Consider the following 23,220-nt stretch of genomic DNA (forward strand, 5'->3'; position numbering starts at 1 on the left):
TGCTCTTAACTTAAAGTATTTATAGCATCTTTTTTTTTTTTAACTCCTCCATACAATATTCCCCAGTCAGTACTCAAACGTTTTACAACGTGTTAGTGTAAATCATCTGTAAAACGGCCTCGTCCTTGTCCAAACACGCCTGTTCAAGCATGTTGGATGATCACACGCTCTGTGAATTTTCCTGTGCAGTGTTTTGGTTTACTGGAGACTCGAACAGGATCTTTCCTGGACTGGAAAACTAAACTTTTCTTTTGTCATAGTGTCAACGCTCCAGGGAATCGGCCTGGAAAATCCAAGAGAATGAGCGATGGAAATGAAGCAAACGTGCGGTTTAATGCCGGGTAGAGCAACTCTTCCTGCCACACTGCGGCTGAACATACCAGGGTTATGCTGAATTTGCACGACGCTATTAATCTGGCTCACGAGGATCTTTGTCTTTTAAACGACTACAAAAAACAAGAGCAAATTCAACCACTGCTTTCAAAGGATTCCCATTTAAATCTGTGTATTTTCTAAAAGTTTTAAATCTTTTAACACACCCATCAAGAATTTGATGCCAGCAACACAAAAAGAGAGAGCATTTGGTCACTCGGTGGCGTAGTGGGTTAAGCAGTGGCTCATATACTGGGGCTACAGTCCTCCTACAGCGGTTGCAGGTTCCAATCCCGGCCTGCGTCCCTTTGCTGCATGTCATCCCCATTCTCTCTCTCTACCCCCTTCCTGTCTGCAACTTGAATAAAGGGCCACTAGAGCCACAAAAAAATCTTTAAAAAAAAAAAAAAAAAGAGAGCATTATGTTACATTACCTCTCATTACACTTTTTTTTAATAATTTGGAAATTGTTAATAACATTCTACAGTCTACTGTCAGCCAGGCTGACAAAAAAAATCAATTATAAATAAAAGTACCACCAGGTTTTCAACTGCAGAGGTCAGAGGGGCAGAGACCGGTTGGACAGGCTGACGATGAACTTTATCGCTCAACGTTGCTCTAGATCAGGGGTCGGCAACCCACGGCTCTAGAGCTCTTTAGCGCCGCCCCAGTGGCTCCTGGAGCTTTTTCAAAAATGTTTTTCCTTTTTTTTCCTTTTTTTCTCTTTTTTTCCTTCTTTTTTTCCTTTTTCTTCGTTTTCTTCTTTTTTTCCTTTTTTTCTTCCTTTTTTCTTTCCTTTTTAATCTCAACATTTCGACTTTTTTCTCAAGATTTTACTTCAACATTAATCTCGACATTTCGACTTTTTTCTCAACATTTCAACTTTTTTCACGAAGTTTTGACTATTTTCTCGACATTTTGACTTTTTTCTCAACATTGTACTTCAACATTAATCTTGACATTTCAACTTTTTTCTCAACTTTTTTCTCAAAGTGCATAATGAAAAAAAAATCTTCCCCCAGTTATAACTAATACAGATACATGCAGCATGTGTTGTCTTCATTCTAAGGCTGATACAAGACTTTTCATTTTTTGCGGCTCCAGACATATTAGTTTTTTGTGTTTTTGGTCCAATATGGCTCTTTCAACCTTTTGGGTTGCCGACCCCTGCTCTAGATAGTCAGAGAACTGCGTTGCCGTTAGCAACGTGGAGGAAACTGAGGAAACAGAGCATCACCACTCTTTGTGAACAACCAGGTACAAACTTTTATTTATGTTTTTGCAGGTAGTTATTCAGCACAGTGACCAGAGACATTAGGGGGGACTGTGTGGAAGAAAGGGGCTCCTTCAGATCAGACACCCGGTTATTTTGTGAAACAGTAGATCTCTCGAAGAGAAGACACGCAGCAAAGAGTCACAGTCTGGGACTGGAACCTGGACCGTCTGAACGAGGGCAGTAACCCCTCATCTATGGTGCACAACCAAGTGAGGTACCTGATGTCCAAATTAACCTCTTAAGACCTGACATCCACACATGTGGACCTCACATCATGAATCGTCAATGCTGTGATTTAATAATAATAATAATAATAATAATAATAATTATAATAATAATAATACATTTTGTTTGTTAGGCGTCTTTCATGGCACTGATTCTCAACGGGGGCCTCAGAAGAGTCATAGGCCCCACTGGTCACGAAGGATCTCTGAAACAGGTGTCGTCACTCGCATCAGTGTTTTTGTTACCGTATTTTCTGGACTATAAGCCGCACTCGCATATAAGCCGCATCCGCTCTATTTTTAAAAAAGAATTTAAAAAAGATATACAAGCCGCACCTGCTCTATTTAAAAAAAAGATATGCAAGCCGCAGATATCTATGTTGATAGATTAGATATTTACTACATGTACAGAAAGATTTTGAACTGTAAATGATGTGTATGTTTGTACCTAAATAGATCCTTTCCTAACAGTGTCTTTTAACACGGCAGCAACTTTGCTGATTAAAACGGGACAGAACCAAGAGAAAATAACCAGTATTTATTTATCTATTTATCTGTTTGAAATCTGCTTCTACTTCTATCTGCTAAAGAAGAAGTAGTGTATTTTTCTTTGCATTTATTTTGTCTTAGTTTTGATTCTAATTCCGGTTAGAGCGCCCCGAGCGGTGGAAGAAAAATCCACAGAATAGCTGCACCTTTGTATAAGCCGCACGGTTCAAAACCTATGAAAAAAGTAGCGGCTTATAGTCCAGAAAATACGGTACTTCTCTCTCAGCTCTGTGTTTCGCCGGCATCAAATTCTATATTTGACTTAATAATGAATTCAAGTTAAAAAAACATTTATTTTGTTCTTGTGTTTGTTAAATACAAAAAGAAAAGAAGCTGAAACCCAGCTGACAGGTCTCGACTTTGACGCAAATATTCAGGAGAAACAGCTAAAAGGTGCTTTTAAGAGTGATGTTAGTTTACAGACGGCAAGCAACAGTCTAAGCATTGCTGTGCACACCAGTGTAGCTAGTGATTGTACCTTTTTTGGGGGGATATATTAGCTGTCCTTCTCATGAAACACCCCCCGAAGAGAAGACAAGAGAAAGGACAGAGATATCAGAGGGTGGCTGCAGAATGAAAGATGATGTGGAGGAGAAGGGGGCGAAATAAGAGGCAAGAAAGCACGACAAGTGTAAAAGGAAAGCCGTGCCTTGAGCACAAAACTCTGGAAAACATCAAAAACAGAAATTAGATGAGTAAACCAAAGGAGTGAACACATTATAGCGTGAGTTGGATAGACATGGAGAGAAAGAGGGAGAGAAGAATGTCCAAGAAAGATGTGAAAATGTGGTGAGGCTAGAAAAATCAATGTGACGGCAACTGGAAACCATGGCAACAATAACAGGTAAAGAGCAGGGCAACGAAAAGATTATGACAGATCATAAGGGCACTGCAAAGGGAGATCATGAGTGAGAAAGAGATGATTGAACAATTCAAATGTCAACAGTGAAAACTGATAAAAGAAAAAAAACAAAAAAAACAGTGGAATGGCTGCAAACTGAAGCGGAAAATTAGATCATGAGGAGACACAAAGCGACGACAAGAAATGAGAAAATATGCAGAATCAACTAAAATCACTGAAGCAATGAGATGATGAAGCGTGAAGGGAAGTTAGAGGACGGCTAATAGATACAGAGAGCTGTGCACGTGTCGAAATCAGTGTAAATTCAATTTAGTTTTCTACATCTGCAATCGATCGCAGCTTCTGAAAAGCCAGATGTTGAGTTCTTCTGGTACTAATAGCAGAAGGCGAATCTTAAATGGGCGGTTGGAAGTTTATTAGAAGAATTTCCATTTGAATAAAAATTATTTTGGAAATATGAGAAAACGAACCCTTCATATATATATATATATATATATATATATATATATATATATATATATATATATATACACACACATATATATATATAAACTCAGAATCTTCTGTCCTCTGACAAAAGCATTGAGAATTTACACTTGAACATTGTTTTTTTGTTTTCTAATTGCTTAATGAATTGCAATTACGCTTAAGTATCAAGAAAAGCTTCAGATGTGGCTCAAATCTGGCCACATCCTGACACCGCACCCTTTTGTGAGAGTCAGAAGGAGGGGGAAAAAAAAAAGAACCGGATGAGATCATTTCCTGTTTGGGAAAGAGGGCCGGCGCAGGCAGAGGAAAACTGCTCATCGTACTGTCGATAAGTCTGTAACCAGAGATAAATCAAACCTGCCACTGTTACAGGATGATTAAAAATAGTAAAGACTGTCTGACTGCAGGGTTTGATACAGAGTACGGTACAATAAACGCATTTAAACTTTCTCAACGCTTTCGGTTTTAAAGCAAGACATGTAAGTTAAAACTGGCTTTAAAAGCTCTAATAAACTGAAAGAAAGAAGAAAGTTAACTGGGATCTAATCTAGGAATTTCAGAGATTTCTGACAACTGCGATGAGTAAAAACAGTTTATCTTTATGTAATCAGGCTTTTAAAGAATGAAAGGTCTCCCTCTAGTGGACGGAGGACAAACTGCATCAAAAACCGCACGCCGCAGTTCTTACCGTCCAGCTCCTCGTCAGTCGTCAGCTCGTCGTTGGAGCAAATGCTCAAAACGTTCACGAGCATCTCAGTCACTGTGGAGGAAAATACAGACAGACGCCATCATTTTTAATACACCCCAAAGTATGTGGGCAAAGTGTTGAGTCAGACTGTAAATGAGCAGAAAAAAATAACACCAAACAACACAAATTTCTCTGTTTATTTGTCATCTAATCTTTATATCTCCTAGCCTCTGAAGAAACTACAAATGTAGAATCTTTTAGAATTCTTTAAGGAGAAGTAAACCAAAAAGGAAGAAAAAAACACCTCCTATGTACCTTCATACGTAATTTCGTGGGATTTAGGAGATTAATCTGCAGCCAGATGCTGCTAATCATCATCTTTGATGAGGTAATCATCAGGTGTGCAGACTTCTATACAAGCTGATATTTTGACATATTTTGCAGGTCTGGAGCATTTAGGAGTGTGCACACAAACACGCCAAGCAAACGGCTTAGAAAAACAATCGTTGCTGCACATAAATCTGGAAAGGTTTAGAAACTAATTGCAAACAACTCTGAAAATATTGAGGGTTCAAATTTACAGGGAGAAAGATTATTCACAGGTGGAGAGTTCAGGACAGTTGCCAATCTGCGAAGGAGGAGAAATCCCAGCAAATTACCCCTAAATCAGAGTAATAATAAAACAAGAGCTGAGTCACAGCCTACAGGCCTCACTGAGCCTGTTACTTTTTAAATCCATTAGTTTTGTTGCTTAATTTTGGTTAAATAAATAGCGGTGACCTCTCTATTGGACTGTTTTGGTTCTTATATACTGTTGTTTCTTGTCCATATACTAAGTCATTTGGCTACTGACTGTCTACTGCTCAGTTGGAGCACTTGAAATGACACCGTTGTGTTTCTTGCCGACTTTGAGCATCTCCAACGTATATAACTTACAGTATGTACTGCAGTTGCTCATTTCCTGCACATAAATCATGTGCAGTCATGACTGAATTCATTAAGTCCTCGTAGTTTTGCATTGAGCGTCTCCACGACACTTCTCAAAACCACTTTCGGCACCAACACGTTACCAGTCAGTGGTGCAAACAAAATGTAATTTATGTTCCTGGGCTGAATGTTTTCTCCTCTGGTGTAATCAACACGTGTGTGCCAACACTCACCCTTCTCGCCAACGAAGGGCAGGGACCAAGTGAAAACATCCATGAAGTTGGGCAGCCAGTAGGGGTGAGGTGAGCAGTTGAACTGTCGGATGTTCATCACATTGTTCTCGTACTTCAGCACTGCCGCTGTGGAGCGGTGAGAAGAGATAATCAACAAAGTAAGCCTTTGGAGAAGTGTTTTATGTTAGGAGTTATGTATGGAAAAGGACAAAAATATGAATTTTCATTGATATGAATTACAATATTAACAAAATCACTCTCCTAGAATCTCATCCTGCGAGATTTCTTTTCAAAACAAAGAAGAAGAGCTCAACTTTGTAAAAGACGGATGGAAACATCTGTAGACTGCCGTGGACGCAGTTGTGAAAACAGTCAACAGAAGATGAAGGCCGCACATGACCAACCAAGTGGTTAGGGCTGGGCGATATATCGAGATTTTAATATATATTGATATATTTTCAAACACGATATGGTACAAGACAATATCGTTTATATCGATTTAAAAAAAAAAAAAAAAAATCTTTTTTTTTTTTTACATTTTTTTTTTAATGATTTTGATATAGCTTATTTTGTGACAAATTGACTTGAATGTTTTATTTGAGATTTGCACAAATGTTTTGTTATTTGCACAACTGTCAACCTCAGTGGAAAAGTCTGCCTGTTACTGTCTACCTTGTATTAATTGCTCAGTGTATTTTAATTTAATTGTTATGCAGGAAAGGGATATTTGTTTTATTTTATTCAAGAAGCATTTTATTCTATATATGCAGGCAGTTTATTTTTATTTCATTTGTTTTATACATTTTGATATTGTGCAGACCTCTGTTAATAAAGGAACCTGTGTGTCATTTGGCACGAGGCTTTGTATTAAAACTGACTGTTTTTTTAAGGGTTTGCCTCAGAAAAAAATGAAGCTAACAGAGATGCTATGCTATAATGCTTTGGGGGAAACCCCAATTAAGGCACAGAAAAAATATCGAGATATATATCGAGTATCGCCATTTAGCTAGAAAATATCGAGATATGACTTTTGGTCCATATCGCCCAGCCCTACAAGTGGTCAAATGTCACATCCAGCAAATGTGAAAATGTTTTTTCCATCATACTTTTGACAATTGACACGTTTGAAAACCACCTCCCGGAAACTCAGCACCTGCCTCCCAGCTGGGGAGACCCGTCTGATAAATAACATCTCAGAAGCGCACGGTGCCGCATTTCAGCTCTCCTTGCACTTTTCAAATGGGTAATAGACCAAAAGAGATGTACTCATGTGAAATAAATCACTTAACACGGCGGTAAACATTTCCATACGCATCTTCACTCACCTCACTCAGAGAGATTTAAGTCCAACAATCTGGCGAGAAAACGAGTCGATAAAATCATTACTGTAATCACAGTTTGCTGCAACGCCCACACAAAATTCCACGCATGGTGGCTTTACATTTTTCAAATGTTTGTGTTGATCACATAACAGGGGTGTGGTTAAACTGCCGTACACAGTGAGGATGTGTCAAAAGACAGAACCGCAACAAATGAGCCGTGTGTTTAACTCGTGCTGACAGCATCCGTTTCCGCGGCTACCGCATTCATACCTGGAGACGTTTGTGCTTTAAATCTTTCTCCACAAAACACCTGATGAGTATCACATGGCATCGGTGCTCACAGAAACTACTTCCCACACACTGACCATGGTATGCCCAGCGTGACCTCGCCCCTGATTGGGGCGCAGCGTGAACGTGGGTGTAGAAGCAAACATGAGAGCTGCCAGACATAAATATATCCGTGCTGTATTTAGAAGCCCCTGCGTCTCTAATACACAAGGGCAGTCTGGGGAAAGCAGACACCGCGGCTGGGTCACCGTGGGGGACTTTCCTGCATCAGGCCGAGTAATAGCAGACCTAACCCGGCATCCAGGCAGCGCCGCCACCAACACGACACACAAGACAACAACAACACAGGTGCAACACAAATTGGGGTTCGCCCCATTTTGAGAACATCCGTGTACTTCAGCGGCCTTAGTAAGACATGACAATGCATGTTGTAGGTACGGATGAGGATTATGGAATACTCAAACTGAAATATCGTCTTGAGATGCAATTATTATGTTTTTAGGAGAACCTGGTGGTAATACACTACTCTGGCCACAAGGTGGCGGTAATTCCCCCAAACTGCCAGCGACTCAACAAATGAGCGTTTTACAACTTCCAATAACTCAACATAAAAACATTTCACAACTTCCAGGCCTCAGTAAAACTTGTATAAAGAAAGGAAACATACAAAACCAGACACCACAGCTTTTCAAATGTTTAGTGAGGACGTCATTCAGGTAAGGAAAGCATATATAAAGCCATTCAACAAAGTGAATACCATGTGAAAAAGCTGTCCCTCGTCTTGTACATATGTGTTTCAATGAGTAGGAATGACCATAATAAACAACTAAAAATGTAAAATAATTTTTTGCTAAATATGGGCTTCCGTAGCACGGAGCAACAACACGGTCAAATTGGTGCGTGACGTGATGCAAACCATTACATTCCACTGGTGTCACCCATGACACCCCCGCACACACACGTCCTCCGGGGGCAAAACTGAAATGTGTCCTAATGGTAACAGCCGCACACTTTCATTACTAATGTAGCGGAGCCCTGTGCTACTCCGACACACTTCAGTCAGAGGGAGCGGTGGGTGTTTATCCATGTGCGTGGGCGTTCATGCAGGCAGTCGCACACGTGGGCAGCCGTTGCATAAACACCGCACACTGCATAAACATCGTTGAGGCACTTGATTGAATGCAGCCATGGAAGCCCACAGGGGGAAAACCGGCAGAGCAGGGGGAGAAGGTCAGCTCCCCTGCTGTCGCTCCTTCACATCAGATTCCCTTTAAAGGAACAGAGACACCCCACGACAACCTCCCCCTCGCGGAAAAACAAATACCCCGAGTCGTTCAAAGCTCAAAAATATTATACCGCAGAAGAGAACAGTAACAGTTTGCCTTTTGGCTATCAGTACACTCGTTAATACAAAAATACTAGGAGGTTGAAGGTGCTGGCTCGTGTGTGACATCCATCCCTGCATAACAGCCACTAGAGGTCTCTGCTGCTCAGGTGCTGGTTCACACGCCGGCTCGGCCAGAATCTACTGCAATGCTAACAGAGATATTGCAAGACGCTCTCTCATTAATTATTTATAAGGGAGTGCCTCCAGCCGGTTTCCCCGGCAACAAGGAGTGTTTAATCTGCTATGAGACCGTGGGGAGATTCCCACTGTCTCTCCCCGACACTTCATACTGAAGGCATAGCTGTCTCTAATGCCTAAAGTTCCACTTGGTGCGTATACTCCAAGGCAGGCGTTTAGACTTTCCTGGTTCATTACACTCAGTATTCCACTTCTCGACGGCAGCAGATGTGTGGACGGCTGTCTATTTGCATTTAGACACTTTGTGGAGGCTTTGTTATTCCTTTTAAGGCGACCAAATTGATGAGAACGTTTTCGTTCTCGCTGAAAATTGTGCCTCTTTCTTTCGAAGTATTAGGGCCTTAAAACATTTTCTTATTGGAAAGAAGCACTTTCATATTGCCCAGCTTCAGCGTGTGCACGAGGATACTGCTTTATTATTAGTAACCGGGATCTTGCACCCAAAAGCATGGCCTAGTATCATAACGGAGTTACGTTCCTGCAGAACTGAATCAATGCACCAACACAGCTTGCAGAGTTCTGAAAATGCAAAAGGTTGCAAGCATACGACACGTCTCGCCACGTTAAGAATGGAAAAACCTAGCGCCAGAAATGAAATTCAATAGGAATGATTTGAATCTTACAGTCTGTTACAAATATACCCCCCCCCCCCTCTCTCCACACAGCAATATGCTGTTCATTTGTCATTCTCTGACACAACATGGGGAGTTTTGTAACGTGTTTACGGAGAACCAGAGGAAGGCTCAGAAGTGGCCAGAATGACGGCAGATGGATGAGCATCTGCAGGCCGGGTAACCCTCGTGCCTGACACGAGTGACGAGGAGGGAGAGACGAGTTCCCCGCTATGCTGGCGTCGTCACCGTCCCAGCTTCTATCCCGCTACGTATCCCAGCGGCGAGGCCGGGAGCCAATCTTCCCACTCCATTTCACTTGGAGGGAGGAAATGGAGTATAAAGTGATACCTGTCCGGTCTGCACCGCGAGCCAGAGTGACGTCTCTGAGCGATGCTTTCATCGGGCAACGGGATCTGCCCTGTTATTCATTCAGGTTTCCACTCCTTCGGGTTCCATTCGTGTTTTGATCTCGTCCATAAACAATACCACACAACGGCAACCTGAGACGGCTCGAGTCAATCAATCCTTCGCTGGCAACATCGCCGTCTCTTCTCCAGTCGAGCAGCTGAGCCGTCAGGATTCGTTCTTGGCTTTCTGACACAGTCAATAATGACACAGCACAAAAAAAATAAAAAATCCATTAATACAAAACCGCAAGTAATACCCTGCGAGCACGGCTGCCAACTACGCCTCTATCCTCCTCCATCGCCTCCCTCCCTTCTGCTGCTGCAGTCACTTCAGGACTCAGAGAAAGATCAAACAGTGAAAACTGCCAAATCACTGCTGCAGCATTTTGATTTAAACACATCTTGCCTCCCAAATTCAAAAGTGTCGCCCTACTTCTTTTTTTTTTTGGTTTGTTTTTGTTTGACTTGACGGGGCGCAGAGGTCAGAGCAGTGATGGGCAGCAGGTCAACGCCTGACATGAGGACGGCTGGCGTCTTGAAGCTTCAGAGAGAATCTCGTCCTCTGCATCGTTCTGAGCTGATTGCTCTGACTCAGCTGCAAGTCCGATTCACTTTCACCTCCTCCTCGGTGACAGAAGGACCATCTCTTGCTACTTCTTTCTCCCACGTGGAGACGCCTCATTGGCCGGCGTGGCCGACTCCCCAGCGCAGGATTGATGGGGACTGCTGATGCCTCCTCCCTCTCCTTTGAGATTTATGTGCCCACTTGACTGGCCATCAATCACAGGGGCGTTGCTCAGTGGGCTCCGAGCTCCAGAACCAAACTATGAGCATTGCGATTCATTACAGAGGCTCTGGTTCCCCCAATGAGCCCCACCTACGTGACTGAAGCGAGGAGTATCAACCACACCGACTGGACTGTGCTGGCCATTTCCATAAAATGGTGTAACTGCGAAAAAATTGCAGTATTTGAAGTCATAGTATGAGAAAAAAGTTGATCATATAGGGAGTTCTAAGAGAAACAAGAGAGAAATACCCCTGCTGGGTGAGCCGTATCTTTATGCCTAAATTAAGTCGGTGCTAAAAACAAACAGCCGAGTTCATGCCTCTGATAAGCAGCCCCCCTCTGGGAAACATTTTATCTACTGACGGCGGGCCAGTTACGGCTAAAATAAGCTGCATACGAGATCATTCGAGGCATGGTTCATATTAAAATTGACAAACGCAAATGATTTTCGGGGAGAGCTTGGTAGCCAAAACTAAAAACAATATGCAGCTGGCATCACTTTGTTTGTTTGTACTGGTGTTGGGTTGACTGCGAGCCATAGGAAGATTAGTTGGCACGGAGCGACACGGTTCCCTAATAATAAACAACGACCCAGATAGTGCCTCGCTGTTTCTGTCTGTATTGTGCAGGAAAGGAGGCATGGAAGCAGCACACGGGGGGAAAAGAGGTACAAAAATGCAACCCCAGCTCACATTATCGGAGGGGAAAATGGGCCAGAAGGAAAGCAGAAAGGGGCAGCCCCCCCCCCCCCCCCCCCTGCTCTCCTGTGTGGCGTTCTCACACCGGCAACGCTGCAGTGTTATGGCATTTCATCACAAGATGAATTGCAAAACAGTGTGTGCTAGCACCATCGCTTTTTCCTTCCCATTTCCATTTCCTGCGGTTTGCCCACCGCCTCGCCTCGCCTCTCCTGCTCCCAACGTGCCCCCGCAGTTACAGCAGACACTCGCTGTTCTGCAGGCGAAAGTGCTGACTCACAGCACAATGGCGAGCTTGTCTTGGTGCATTGGCACAGTAGCGCAGCACAGCCCCTCCGCCAGGTGCCAAGCGAAGTGGCACCAGGCCACTTCGCCTCACACCAGCTCCCTTCTGGAGTAGATCAGAATCATTGTTGTGAAGCTTCCCCGACGCCGAGCTCCTCTGGAGCCCGGCGCGTCCGCACGTGTGCCGCTCCATACCAAAGCTCAGCTTTCTCCTCAGAGATGGCATGCAAATATAATGCTGCCAAATCCTTTTAGTTACAAATAAGTGCCTTATCTGACATTTATATGAAGCTCTTATCATATTTGATCTAATACAAACTGCCGCAATCTGAAGCATTTTGTTTTGGAGAAAAACAACTGGCTCCATTCTGTGAAAGCGTGCCCATGAGCCATGTCTGCTGCCGACACAAGCGAACCCATTCATGATGTTATTAATTACATTTGCCCTTTTTTTTTTTCTTCAGCAGTTGTGTCTTAATGGGATAAGTACAAAAAAAATAGAGGTTTTAAGATAATGCAATATTGTCACCAAATTTTGGACAAATCCCAAATGGGCAGCGCTCCAAACAGGAAACCACTGGCGGCCCTGAGGCAGGTCAATCTGGGATTTAGTTTAATGAAAAGTGCATTACAAATGACATTTATTATTATTATTTTTATTATTATTATTTTTATTATTATTAATAATATTATTAATATTATTATTATTAAGTCATGAACATGTCCTTGGTACAAGCCAGCGCAGGCTGATGATGTCCGATTCCTCCTCCTTACCTTTGTTGTTGTAGACATCTAGATAGTTAGGTGCTGAGAAGATGGTGATAAGGGATGGAAACCCAGTGGTCTGACTCTTTCTGTACATGCGATATCTGGTGAAACGTCCAAAAGAGAAGGATCGGTTAATATAAGAGCAATTCAGCCGCCGGCACAAGATTACATCAGTGACGGGTTTAATGGCTTCTTGTTATCAGTTTGGATGCGTGTTTGCCTCCAGGTGATGCGCTGGACCCTCGGGAAAGGCAAATCCCCGCGTTGCAGGTGGAATAAGTCCGCGGGTTTGGCATGACACTGATCCATTACATCATTAAAACTCCTACCTCTGAACAAAGTGTAGTTTGGGGGTGAAAACAAATTGCGCTGTATTTGCCGGGTGGAAGTGAAACCCGGTAAAACATGCACGTGTGGTCTGAGGCGTCGTGGGGAAGGAGTCTCATCTGGGATGTGGTGAGTTGTCCCCTGTGACCCCGCTGAGGGAATGCAGTGGTAAACAAGTTTGCGCCGTGCCTCCCGCCGCCTTAACCGTGCTCAAAGGAATACTGGCTTCAAGCGTCAGCGAGAGCTCATTCTCAAAGATATTTGCCACTGCGCTTGATAAAGAGCTGCAGCGGCTGCACTGTGGGCCGTCATTTGGTCGGCCAGCTGTGAGCTCTGAACCACATCTGCATGAGTCACCCTCACTGCCTCACATCTGGCCGACTCCCTCCCCATGCCGGCTTCATTTTCATTTCTGGGATTAACAGGACCCCTCTCAAAGTTCACACTGCACTAAACCTCCCCTCCAGACAGGCTTAAGACAACCCGCCGATACCAGGGAAGATTTCCTCCTAATACCCTGCTCCGAATCTCGGTGCTGTGTGACGGTGTGATTGGGAAGGGGGGGACGACACTCACCCGGCATCCTGCGCTTCATGGGCCCGGATGATAGATAATAAGTTATTGTGTTGTAGAAAGTCACAGACTGCAGGGTAGCTGTTGGAGAGAGAGACATGTAATTCACTTATACATCAAGAAAGATCCCTGTAAGCCCCAGAAAAGACAATCAATAGAAATAACGAGTAAGTCATAGGTATTATTGATCGTCTTCAGAGGACAAACAAAAAGTTGGAACTAAATTTCTTCTGAGACCTACTGCAGGTCATCGAAGATGTCAATTACATACATTTTATTTTATTCTATCTCTTATTTTATCTCTACATATTTGTTTGTTTTTATATTTTTATTTTTATTGTATTGCACCAATCACCACAACAAATTCCTTGTGTGTGTTTACAAACTAGGCAATTAGGGATGGGCGGTATGGACTAAAAAAATGATCAGGATAATTTCTGGCATTTATCCCGATAACCATAAAAATGACGATAAAAAAAATACCAATTCAACTCCACCTTTGTAACTATAAATCTATCTCGCTCTCAGATCCGCTATGTTTGTTACACAAAAACGTCATCGACAGGAATTTATCCTTCTTTCTTTCTTTTTCTGGCTCATTTCTTTCTTTCTTTCTTTCTTTCTTTCTTTCTTTCTTTCTTTCTTTCTTTCTTTCTTTCTTTCTTTCTTTCATTTCCTTCCTTCCTTCCTTCCTTCCTTCCTTCCTTCCTTCCTTCCTTCCTTCCTTCCTTCCTTCCTTCCTTCCTTCCTTCCTTCCTTCCTTCCTTCCTTCCTTCCTTCCTTCCTTCCTTCCTTCCTTCCTTCCTTCCTTCCTTCCTTCCTTCCTTCCTTCCTTCCTTCCTTCCTTCCTTCCTGTACGTTGTGCGTGGATTTAACGCAGAACCTTAAATCGGCTTTACACAAAAACATAATAAACGGGAATTTATCGTTTTTACCGCGAGATGACACATTTTTATCGTGAGGAATTTTGTTTACGGTATATCGTGAACGGTAAAATATTGCCCATTCCTATTGGCAATAAACCCCTTTCTGATTCTGGTTCTGATTTTGATTTTGATATGATTGTCCTAATACTGAACATTACTTTAAAAACTACAGTCTAAGATCGGTACATGTGATCCGTCTCAAATGGTACATTTCTTTTTAGAGTGAAAATTGTTAAGTATGACATTATTCCTGTCAGACTTCTTAAGAAAATAAATAAAAAGAAGCTACCACTGGGGAGCTTTAGAGCGTGTTTTATGCACAGGCTGATGTGGAAGCAGCGAGAGCGAGACCCGTCCTGCCAGCAGTTAAACTACAGAGAGCCGAGGCCTCAGAGCGTCCAGCTCCGCTGGCGTCGCTCCTGCAGCAGCAGCCTCCGCTGGAGACTTCCTCTGCTCACAGTCGGAGAAATGGCACGGCCAGTAATGGGTCAACAGTATTTCTTCACTTAAACGCCTTGATGTCACTATTATCATGGCAGACAGACATGTGACGAGTGCTCTGACTGATCAAAAACCTAACTGGACATCAGGATGTTTTGTGGAGCTGAGATGTAGCTCATTAGCTACTGAATGACTCGGTGCCCGGCGTTGACAGGTAAGTTGTCATACTGTCATTAATGATATCATATATCATAAGGAAGGGACGGGAAAGTCACCGCCACTTGTTGGTTCTCCATGACCGTGACAAGCAGGTTTCTGGGTCTCTGACTTTGACGCAAGGCGCCGAATCATTCAGTAGCTAATGAGCTACAACATCTGGGCGAGGCCCCGCCTCCCTGCTGAGAGTGACAGCGGCCCTAATTCTGAAGCTTCTTTCACAATTGCGACCACAAAAAGTTAAAGTTTTCGGTTCTCAGATTTTAGCATGCCTTCTTTATCAGATCTTCAGGGTTTTTGAGTGACTTGCTTTGATGCTGCTTCCCCAAAAGATGACATATAACAGACTTTTAGAAGATAAGCAGTAGGGGTGGGTATTGGGAAGGACCTCACGATACGATACGCATCACGATACTTGAGCCACGATACGATACACATTGCGATATCCCGATTATGCGATATCCCGATTATTATATTCTACATAGTTCACCGAAAAATGTAAAAATGCATTACACATCTTAAAATCCAAGTTGTATATATGTACATCAGATGATAGTGATGGATCTTAAAATCTGAGTTGCACGTTCATCAGATTATAGTGACAATTCATGGGACAAACTGAGTCAAAACAATGTTTTATTATAACTATACAAGCTAAAGTTACAACATATTTGTATATGTTTTTCATATTATTTACATCATATGAAATTAACATTAAATTTAGTATGAGGTTGCTTTAATTATGTGGCAAATGATAATAAACACAAGAAAGATGGGTACTAAAACCAAGGACAGGCACAGTGATCAGTCAGTATAGATATAAATCCATAAATAAATAAACCTCTGTCCATTATTTTTCATTTTTTAAGGACAGGCAATTGTGTTATATAAAAAATAAATTATGAAATGAAATAAAACGTGAAATAAAACCTGAGCTCAGTGCAGGGCCCTCCCAGGGTTGGTAGAGAGTGGCAATGCCCAGTACCCACTGTCACTTAGGTAGGAGCACTGGGTGATATAATGGGAAAAAAATCGGGGATAAAAAATATTTAAAAAAAATATATATATATATAAAAAAAATAAAAATAAAAAAAAAAATCGATATATTCAAATTTTGAATATCGATATTGAATCGGCTGGAAAAGTATCGCGATATATTGCCATATCGATATTTTTGCCCGCCCCTAATAAGCAGCATCTTTCTGTAAATGTTAAATAAGTTAATCTTCTCACATTCCCCATCCTCTTATCAACATGTCTAGGATTCGGGATATTATTCCAGTTATCAGTTGAGGTTATGGTTACTTATCATGACTAGGGATGGGAATCAAGATCGGTTAACGGTTCTGCCAATGTCTGACACATCTGCGTGATGACGTCACGTACACGCTTCATATTTTGGTTCAGACTGTTTCCAACATGACATGGAGGCAGAAATGCACTGACGTTTGGTTATATTTCACGAAAAAGCACAATACTAGGGCCATGTGCAACCATAGACTGTATATAACAATGGACAAAACATTCGGTCTTGTGACCGATTGGTTTCTGAAGAGCAGTTTTGAAGTCCGTTTTCCTTCGTACAGAGTGTAGCCATGTCACTCAGCAAGCCCTCGGGAACGCGCCTACGGCACTTCAATCATAGTTAGCTTTGCTCCCAGGTCCTTCAGCCGAACCCAAAATATCTGCAGATCTGCCCTCAGACTTTTACAGCGGGATACACCGTTTGGTATATTGACTCGACGGTTAAATCCAAATTGACCGTTGCTGGGTTTGTACAAACGGATAACTGCTTTGCGAAGGACGGTAGATTGACGATTACAGATACATTCTTAACAATTCCCATCCCTAATCTTGACCGATGTTGGAATGTTGTACAGAACAGCGTCCCAACTGTAAAAAAAATAGAAAATAGAAGAAAAAAAAAAAAAGGCTCTACATCAAGCTGCCACTACTCTGGAACCATGTCTCTGATATCCCTTTTCCACCAAACCGGTTCCAGTGCTGGTTCGCAACTCGTTCAACTTGGGAACCAGCTGAGAACCGGTTTGCTTTTTCATAGCTCGGGCGCTAAGGGGAGCCACGTCATGACATCGCTGCAAACGTCAGTTATGTCGCTGCGTTTGGGTTAGCGTGAAAGCAACAACAACGTATTTGCTCTAATAGGACTTGGCCCACGTAGCACCTCGGTGGATCATATCTCTAAAAGAGGTCGTCTCCTCCAGAAACCACTGCTGCTTCGCTGCATACATATTCATTTGTTGCTTATTTGAAAATGTCTCAGTCTCGCAGTCTTGCTATTGCCGTTGGTCCTAATAACTCCACCCCCTCCGCTTACGTAAGCGGTTCTTTCCTCGAGCTCAGCAAAGAGTTGGTGCTACCTTGGAACTGGTTTTTCTGGGCCGGAGCCAGTTCTTTATCAGTGGAAACAGAAAACCCGGTTCCAAACTCAGCACTGGCCCAGAACCAGCCCTGGAACCGGTTTGGTGGAAAAGGGGTATGATGGAGCATCAGTCTTCTTGGATTGGCCTCACCGCCTACTCATTTTTTTCTCCAGCGCAGAGAGGTGGACTTACAGGGTAAAACCAGAAACCTTTAACACCCTGAAAGCCGAACCTCTGTGCTTTAGTTAACTATTCAGAAAGCAAACTGCATCTCACAGCAGCTCAAACCCCCTGCAACATCACAGCGTGACAATGAACAACACCCACATGGTGCAATCAAAAGCAAACTATATATTTTCTTTTGAAAATGCAGCACAGCAAAACTTGCTGATTTTTAAATGGCCCTTTTTCCTTTTTTTCTTCTTTTTTTTATTAGACACGATTCTTCCTACATAATAAAAAACAACACAGAGGTTTCATAATGACTGCAGTTCTGGCCGAGTGTGTCATTATGCAGCTTTATGGCATCTAAATGTATAAGGGGGGGGGGTGTCATGAGAAGGAAGGCTCACAATAGAAAATTCATTTAAATGGTTGTTGCTTTTCTCTCTGAAAACGTATATAACTTTACAATCTTAACCACTGAACGCAATCAAGTTATGTTAGTAGATGCAAATGTGAGGTTAATGTTTTATTTATAGGATCCAACAAATTAGAAATACTTTTCCTGCAGTAGATGTAGACAGGTTGTGGTGATGTTTGACACGAATAATACATTTTTTCTGGATTCAAACCGTCGTCAAATAGTCAACCAACAAGACACATATGTTAATGAGCTGGTTCAGCGCTATAAGAAGTCAATCAGAAAACATATTTAATCCTGCATGTTTACGCTGAACCTTTAATGAATCAGTGTCTTGAATTAGATGGCATTTAAAAAAAAAAGAAGATATGAGAGAACTTGAAAGAAAACTCCTTCGGTGTGACTTATCTGCACTGCTGCTTGGAGGCAATAATAAAAGCAACTATATTAGAAGCATGTGCAATTTCATGCCTGAGTTACATTTGTAAAAGTGTTACGAGCGTGCCTGAGGTGGCGATGGAGGGGGGGCGGGGGTTACACTGGGAGCAACAAAAGAAGCTGGCGCTTTTTGAGAAGGGGGTGTTGAGGAATGGCTCTTTCTCCCCGTCTGGCTAAAACTGTCTCATAAATTCTGAGAGCCAGTGTGAAGCCAATTAGAGGCCGTTCCCCGGGCAGACGAAGCCCCGGACGCTGATGAAAACAAGGCTCCAGAGGAATTTTGAGAAAATGACAGCGGGGTTAGCGGGGATGAGGGAACATGCAAACATTTGCCATTCCCATCAAGATGTCGGAGGTTAAAAGGAAGGCTACATTCCTGACGTGTCTTACAAGTCCGAGTATTTCAAATTAAAAACATTATTGGCCGAGATATATAGATATACTTTAAACTTATAGCCTCTTCTGGGTTTGCAAAGTGACGGCTCATTAACACCAAGGAAAGATGTGCAAAATATGCCTTTTCCAAGTCCATTACAACTGAAGCTGCTTAGCACGTACATTAATATACAATTAAGCAAAACAAAAGAAAAGTGCTATCAACTTAACAGAAAGAGAGGATGTATCTTAGCCTCTGGAAAGCTCTGACTACTTCTGCTGGCTCGCCAGTGGCGTGCTGGGGCCAAGTAAGCGTCGCTCAGGCCATAATGAGCAGAGGGAGTGCTGAACGCATTTAGAGACAGGACTGTGCCTTGAGGTAATGTGCCAGTTCATTACGTTTTGTGACAGTGCAAGCTGCTAGCTCTGAGCATTTCCTCTGTTTGTTCAGTTACTCAGCTCAATTGATGGCAATATGGACTGCAGAAATAGTGGCGACAGTCTGAGGAGGAGAGGCCTCTTAAGCTTCCTCAAAAGGCACACCGTGCACCTAACAGCGGGAGAAAAGGAAATTTGGATTTTACAGCCTTGCATGTGTAATGTAATGCCAACAGGACTCTAGTTGTCGGTTGGAAGCCCAAACACAGTTTTCAAAAAGGCAAAGTATTTCCTCGGATACCCACCTATAGAAATAGGAACAGCCCCGCACTGTGTTGTGTGTAAAGTGCTCTTGGCTCTTCTCATTTCCAAAATCCTCCAGAGGGTCGGACCACAGCAGATCGCACATGGGTCCGTACGCCGGGGGCTCTTTGAATCTGTCTAGCTGTGGAAGAAATCACAAGGACTCCTGTGAATCCGCTCGAATGGAAAGACATCACACCGACCGATTCTTCTGCAACTGTGATCCTAATCAATATTTTGACTCCAGCCAAGGTGTTTTCTGAAGTGATTTTCAAATTACAGCATGGATGACGCTTCAAAGACGGTATTCATTTGTCAGAACTTGGATGGATATGTTTTTGGAAAGACTTGGGGAGGAAATGGAAATAAAATAAATAAACGGAACCCTTTTCAAGCAGCCGACATAGATAATTTGGCTTTCAGGCAGCGATAGCTTTCTCTTAAAGGAAAGCTTGTGGATTACCGGATGGGCTGCATGATGGCCACTTCTGAGCAGCTAATTTTATTATGCATGGCCTCTGATTGCAGCCACAAAATCCATTTGGGATGATTGAATTAGTCTGACAGCAGGATCCAACTCCTCAACATTTTTTAATCAAAGGGAAGACTGTTTTGGTACTCCCCGTTCCCTTCGCAAGTCCCGAGCTGGATCTGAGAATCACCTCATTCCTTTTACAACAAAAACACTTATTTCCTTACAAATGTGTACAAAAGCAGAACATGTTTAAAGTGGAAAAGAGACTCCTAGTTAAAGCTTTTATTTTTTAGGGGGGGGAGAAGAGAAAATGAATCAAGACACATACTTTCCTGATGTCGTCGAGATTTGTGATTTCTGGAGATAGTCCCCCATGTACGCACAGGAACTGCTGGTTCATAAGGGCAGCCAGGGGAAGGCAGTCGAAGGCGTCCATGCATGCGTCATACACCCTCTCTGAATACTTAATTTTACCTGTCATGGGGGGGAACGGGGCAGGGAGGAGAGAGAGCAGGCCAAGTCAAACAAAGCTGCTCTCATATACTGGGCCAGTGTACTGGACCGGGATGGAAAGGCTTTGAACGGTGCCAGAAAAACTTCCCCAACCCATGTTAAAAACAACACGATTTCAGGGTGCTCCCCCCCCCCCCTCATTCTTTCAAAGGGTGCGTCCCAATACTCCCCCTCGCCCTCCTTTTCTTCCCTAACCCTAACTTTTGCGCGTTCCCGTGAAGGTAGTGGTGTCCCAATTCCTCTTTTCACCTAGGGGGAGGGGGCATAACGAGGGCTAGGGGCTGAGAATAGCCCCTTCAAATCGAGGGATTTCAGATGCTGACTTGGCGAGCGAGGGGGTATGAAAAAAAGAGGCTCTGCGTCGATTTGACTCGCCGACCGAAGGCAAACAGGCAGACTGGTCTCAGAGAAATAGAGAGAAATAATCCTGTGACTCGTCAGATTTGTTTTGGATGTTTCTGATATAATAGTCTTCAGAAACCACAAAGTAATCCAGCTGTTATCTGGGTAATTTACACACTTTCAGATAAAGTTGCGGAAGATCACGCCAGAATAAAGGGATTTATGGTTCCGCGTTAGACCAACGCAGATCCTACGGCGGAGGTTACGCAACCTACGCCGTAGGCTCTGCGTCGATTTAACGCGGACCCAAGCTCCGGACCCGGCAGACAGAAATCTCTAAATTTCGGAGCAAATTTCTTAACAGGCGTAGCTACAACTGTTAGATTTCATCTATTAAACCAACATATTCCTAAATGATTTATTTCAGCCGGCGTGATTCTCAACAGAGCTGCGTCCCGGGAGAGAGTGTCTCTCCCGGGGCTGACGGAGCAGCCTGACCCGGCGGAGACGTCTCTTCTCGGGCTGTGAGCTGAGGCTGCTCCCCGGGGCCGGCGGCTCTTCTCATCTCCGAAAACATCGGGTCAAATTTCTTAACAGGCGTTATTTGGATAAACTGAGCCCCGGTTGGGGATCTTAAGGTTACCATTATACCTGAAAAAATATTAAAACTTAATAAAGTGCCATATTAACAGCGCTACAGCTGAAATTAAAACAGCTTTTGGCTCTCAGCTTCCTGATCAGGGAAGGGATGAAAACGAGGGGTAGGGGGAGAATTGGGACAGGCACCTGGGCCAAGTGCCCTAGATCTCAAGTGCCCTAAAATCTCCCCCTTCTTTTTTAGGGCTTAGGGAAGAAAAGAAGTGCGAGTGGAGAAAAGAAGGGCGAGTGAAGGAGAATTGGGATTGGGCCAAAGTCTAACAGAAACCGCTCTGACACGTGTGAAGATCAAGAAGGACTAAAAGGCCAAAGAGTACTTTTAAGCGTTGAGCCTTGAAACTAAGACATTATATAAGTGAATCCTTTCTAAAAAATCATAAAAGGGGTAAAAAATACCACAAAAAGATTAAACCTGTATCTGCTGCTTTTGCGTTCCTGAATATTTCTCAGATAAACTGGCAGTAGGATACAAACAACAGCTCGCAGCGGCCAAGCCAACGATAAATCAAAGGAAGGATTGAGTGGATAGCCTCAATCCCTCTTCAGCATGTCTGCAATATTTTCTATCTAAAATAAAGCTGTTTGAATTTCCTGCAGTTTCTTCCTTTACTTTTGTTGTTTTATTTATAGAAGTGTGAAATTTTAGTAATTTTCGCATTAAGAAAAAGACAGTTTGACGATTATAGATACCGTTTCTATTTAGGTGATGGTAAAAGCCAGCAGCTCCACTTCTGTCCAATATCTTATATAAATATGCATGGAGATCATCAAACTTTAATGTTGAATATAAACCTAAGCTGTCAGATATATGACGTGAAATATAGTGCTTTAGAAGAAACGACTCGTGAAAAGTCATTAACTGAGAATAATACCATTTCTACTGTGATATCTATAAGCTTATTACATGCTACTTGCACCCCTAATTTATGTATGTTCACAGTTTTAAGCCCCTCCCACAATGTTCAGAGCTTCAAAGACTTTAAATCAAACTCACAAATAATAAAACAACAAACCCGCTACTTACATTCTTGCTTAAAAGTAAAATACTCTGTTAAATGTCGACATTCATGATTCCCACGCAGCAAAAACAGTGTTTTGGGGTAAAGGATCTTTAGGGCCCACAAGTACAGCACACACTGAAACAAACAAGAACAAAGAGAGAGAGAGAGAAAGAGAGAGAGAGAAGAGGGGGGGGGGGGTCAGCTTGTCATCTTGAAAAACACTGGAAGCAAAAAAGAAAAAAAACAAACCCATCAAGTCAGACTGTGTTAGGTTGATAAAGTGACACAATACTTCTGCTGATACTGAAATATTCATGCGCTACATTTTGTGATACGTCTGAAGCAAAATAGAGCGAGATGGCAAACCTTGAAAAGAGGACAGGCACGAAACGGCACATCCCATTAAAATATCATTTATTAATAAAAGCATCTCAGGTTATAAGATGGCAGGAAATGTATGTATTAGTCCTCGTATTTGGTCCGTGTTTAAATTCAGACGTTATGTCCCTCGGCTCCACGGTGGCATTTGCTATCCAGGCTACATTTGAAGAAAGAAAATCGTAAAAGTCCGTCTCCGCTCCGATATCTGCAGGCTGATTTATGCCTAGAGAAAGCTATTAATAAACCCAGCTTCTGTCAAGCACACGGCGTGCGTCGCGCTCGATTAGGCCCGCGTGAAAACAAACACGCACACTTACTTCAATACTGAAATACCCTCTGTCAACATAGTCCCCCAGGAAAAGGTAGCGCGTGGATGCCGGCGACCCTCCCACTTCGAACAGCTTCATCAGGTCAAAGAACTGGCCGTGGATGTCTCCGCATACTGGAACAAGAAGAGCGGAGAGACAACAGCACATCAAGAGGACATAAAACAAGAGCAAGATGAAGACAGGATGTTTCCTTCCTTCAATATT

General features: G+C 42.8%; 1 protein-coding gene across 9 annotated transcripts in view; it reads right to left on the bottom strand.

Annotated features, from left to right (window-relative positions):
- Positions 1–23,220, bottom strand: part of LOC133420633 (protein phosphatase 3 catalytic subunit alpha) — a 96,662-nt gene that overhangs the window by 21,148 nt on the left and 52,294 nt on the right. For 6 of the 9 annotated variants that reach the window (XM_061710375.1, XM_061710376.1, XM_061710373.1 and 3 more), the window contains exons 3-11: positions 23,005–23,129; positions 22,330–22,441; positions 20,122–20,267; positions 19,321–19,460; positions 13,278–13,355; positions 12,381–12,475; positions 5,621–5,746; positions 4,461–4,532; positions 2,900–2,926 (exon numbers count right to left, since the gene is read on the bottom strand). In XM_061710375.1, the coding sequence (XP_061566359.1) occupies positions 2,900–2,926; positions 4,461–4,532; positions 5,621–5,746; positions 12,381–12,475; positions 13,278–13,355; positions 19,321–19,460; positions 20,122–20,267; positions 22,330–22,441; positions 23,005–23,129 (921 nt within the window). The remainder of the gene's footprint in view (positions 1–2,899; positions 2,927–4,460; positions 4,533–5,620; positions 5,747–12,380; positions 12,476–13,277; positions 13,356–19,320; positions 19,461–20,121; positions 20,268–22,329; positions 22,442–23,004; positions 23,130–23,220) is intronic. The other 3 variants (XM_061710377.1, XM_061710381.1, XM_061710379.1) reach the window with 1 other exon arrangement.

This window comes from Cololabis saira, chromosome 20 (assembly GCF_033807715.1).
Source record: "Cololabis saira isolate AMF1-May2022 chromosome 20, fColSai1.1, whole genome shotgun sequence".
Taxonomy (NCBI): Eukaryota; Metazoa; Chordata; class Actinopteri; order Beloniformes; family Belonidae; genus Cololabis; species Cololabis saira.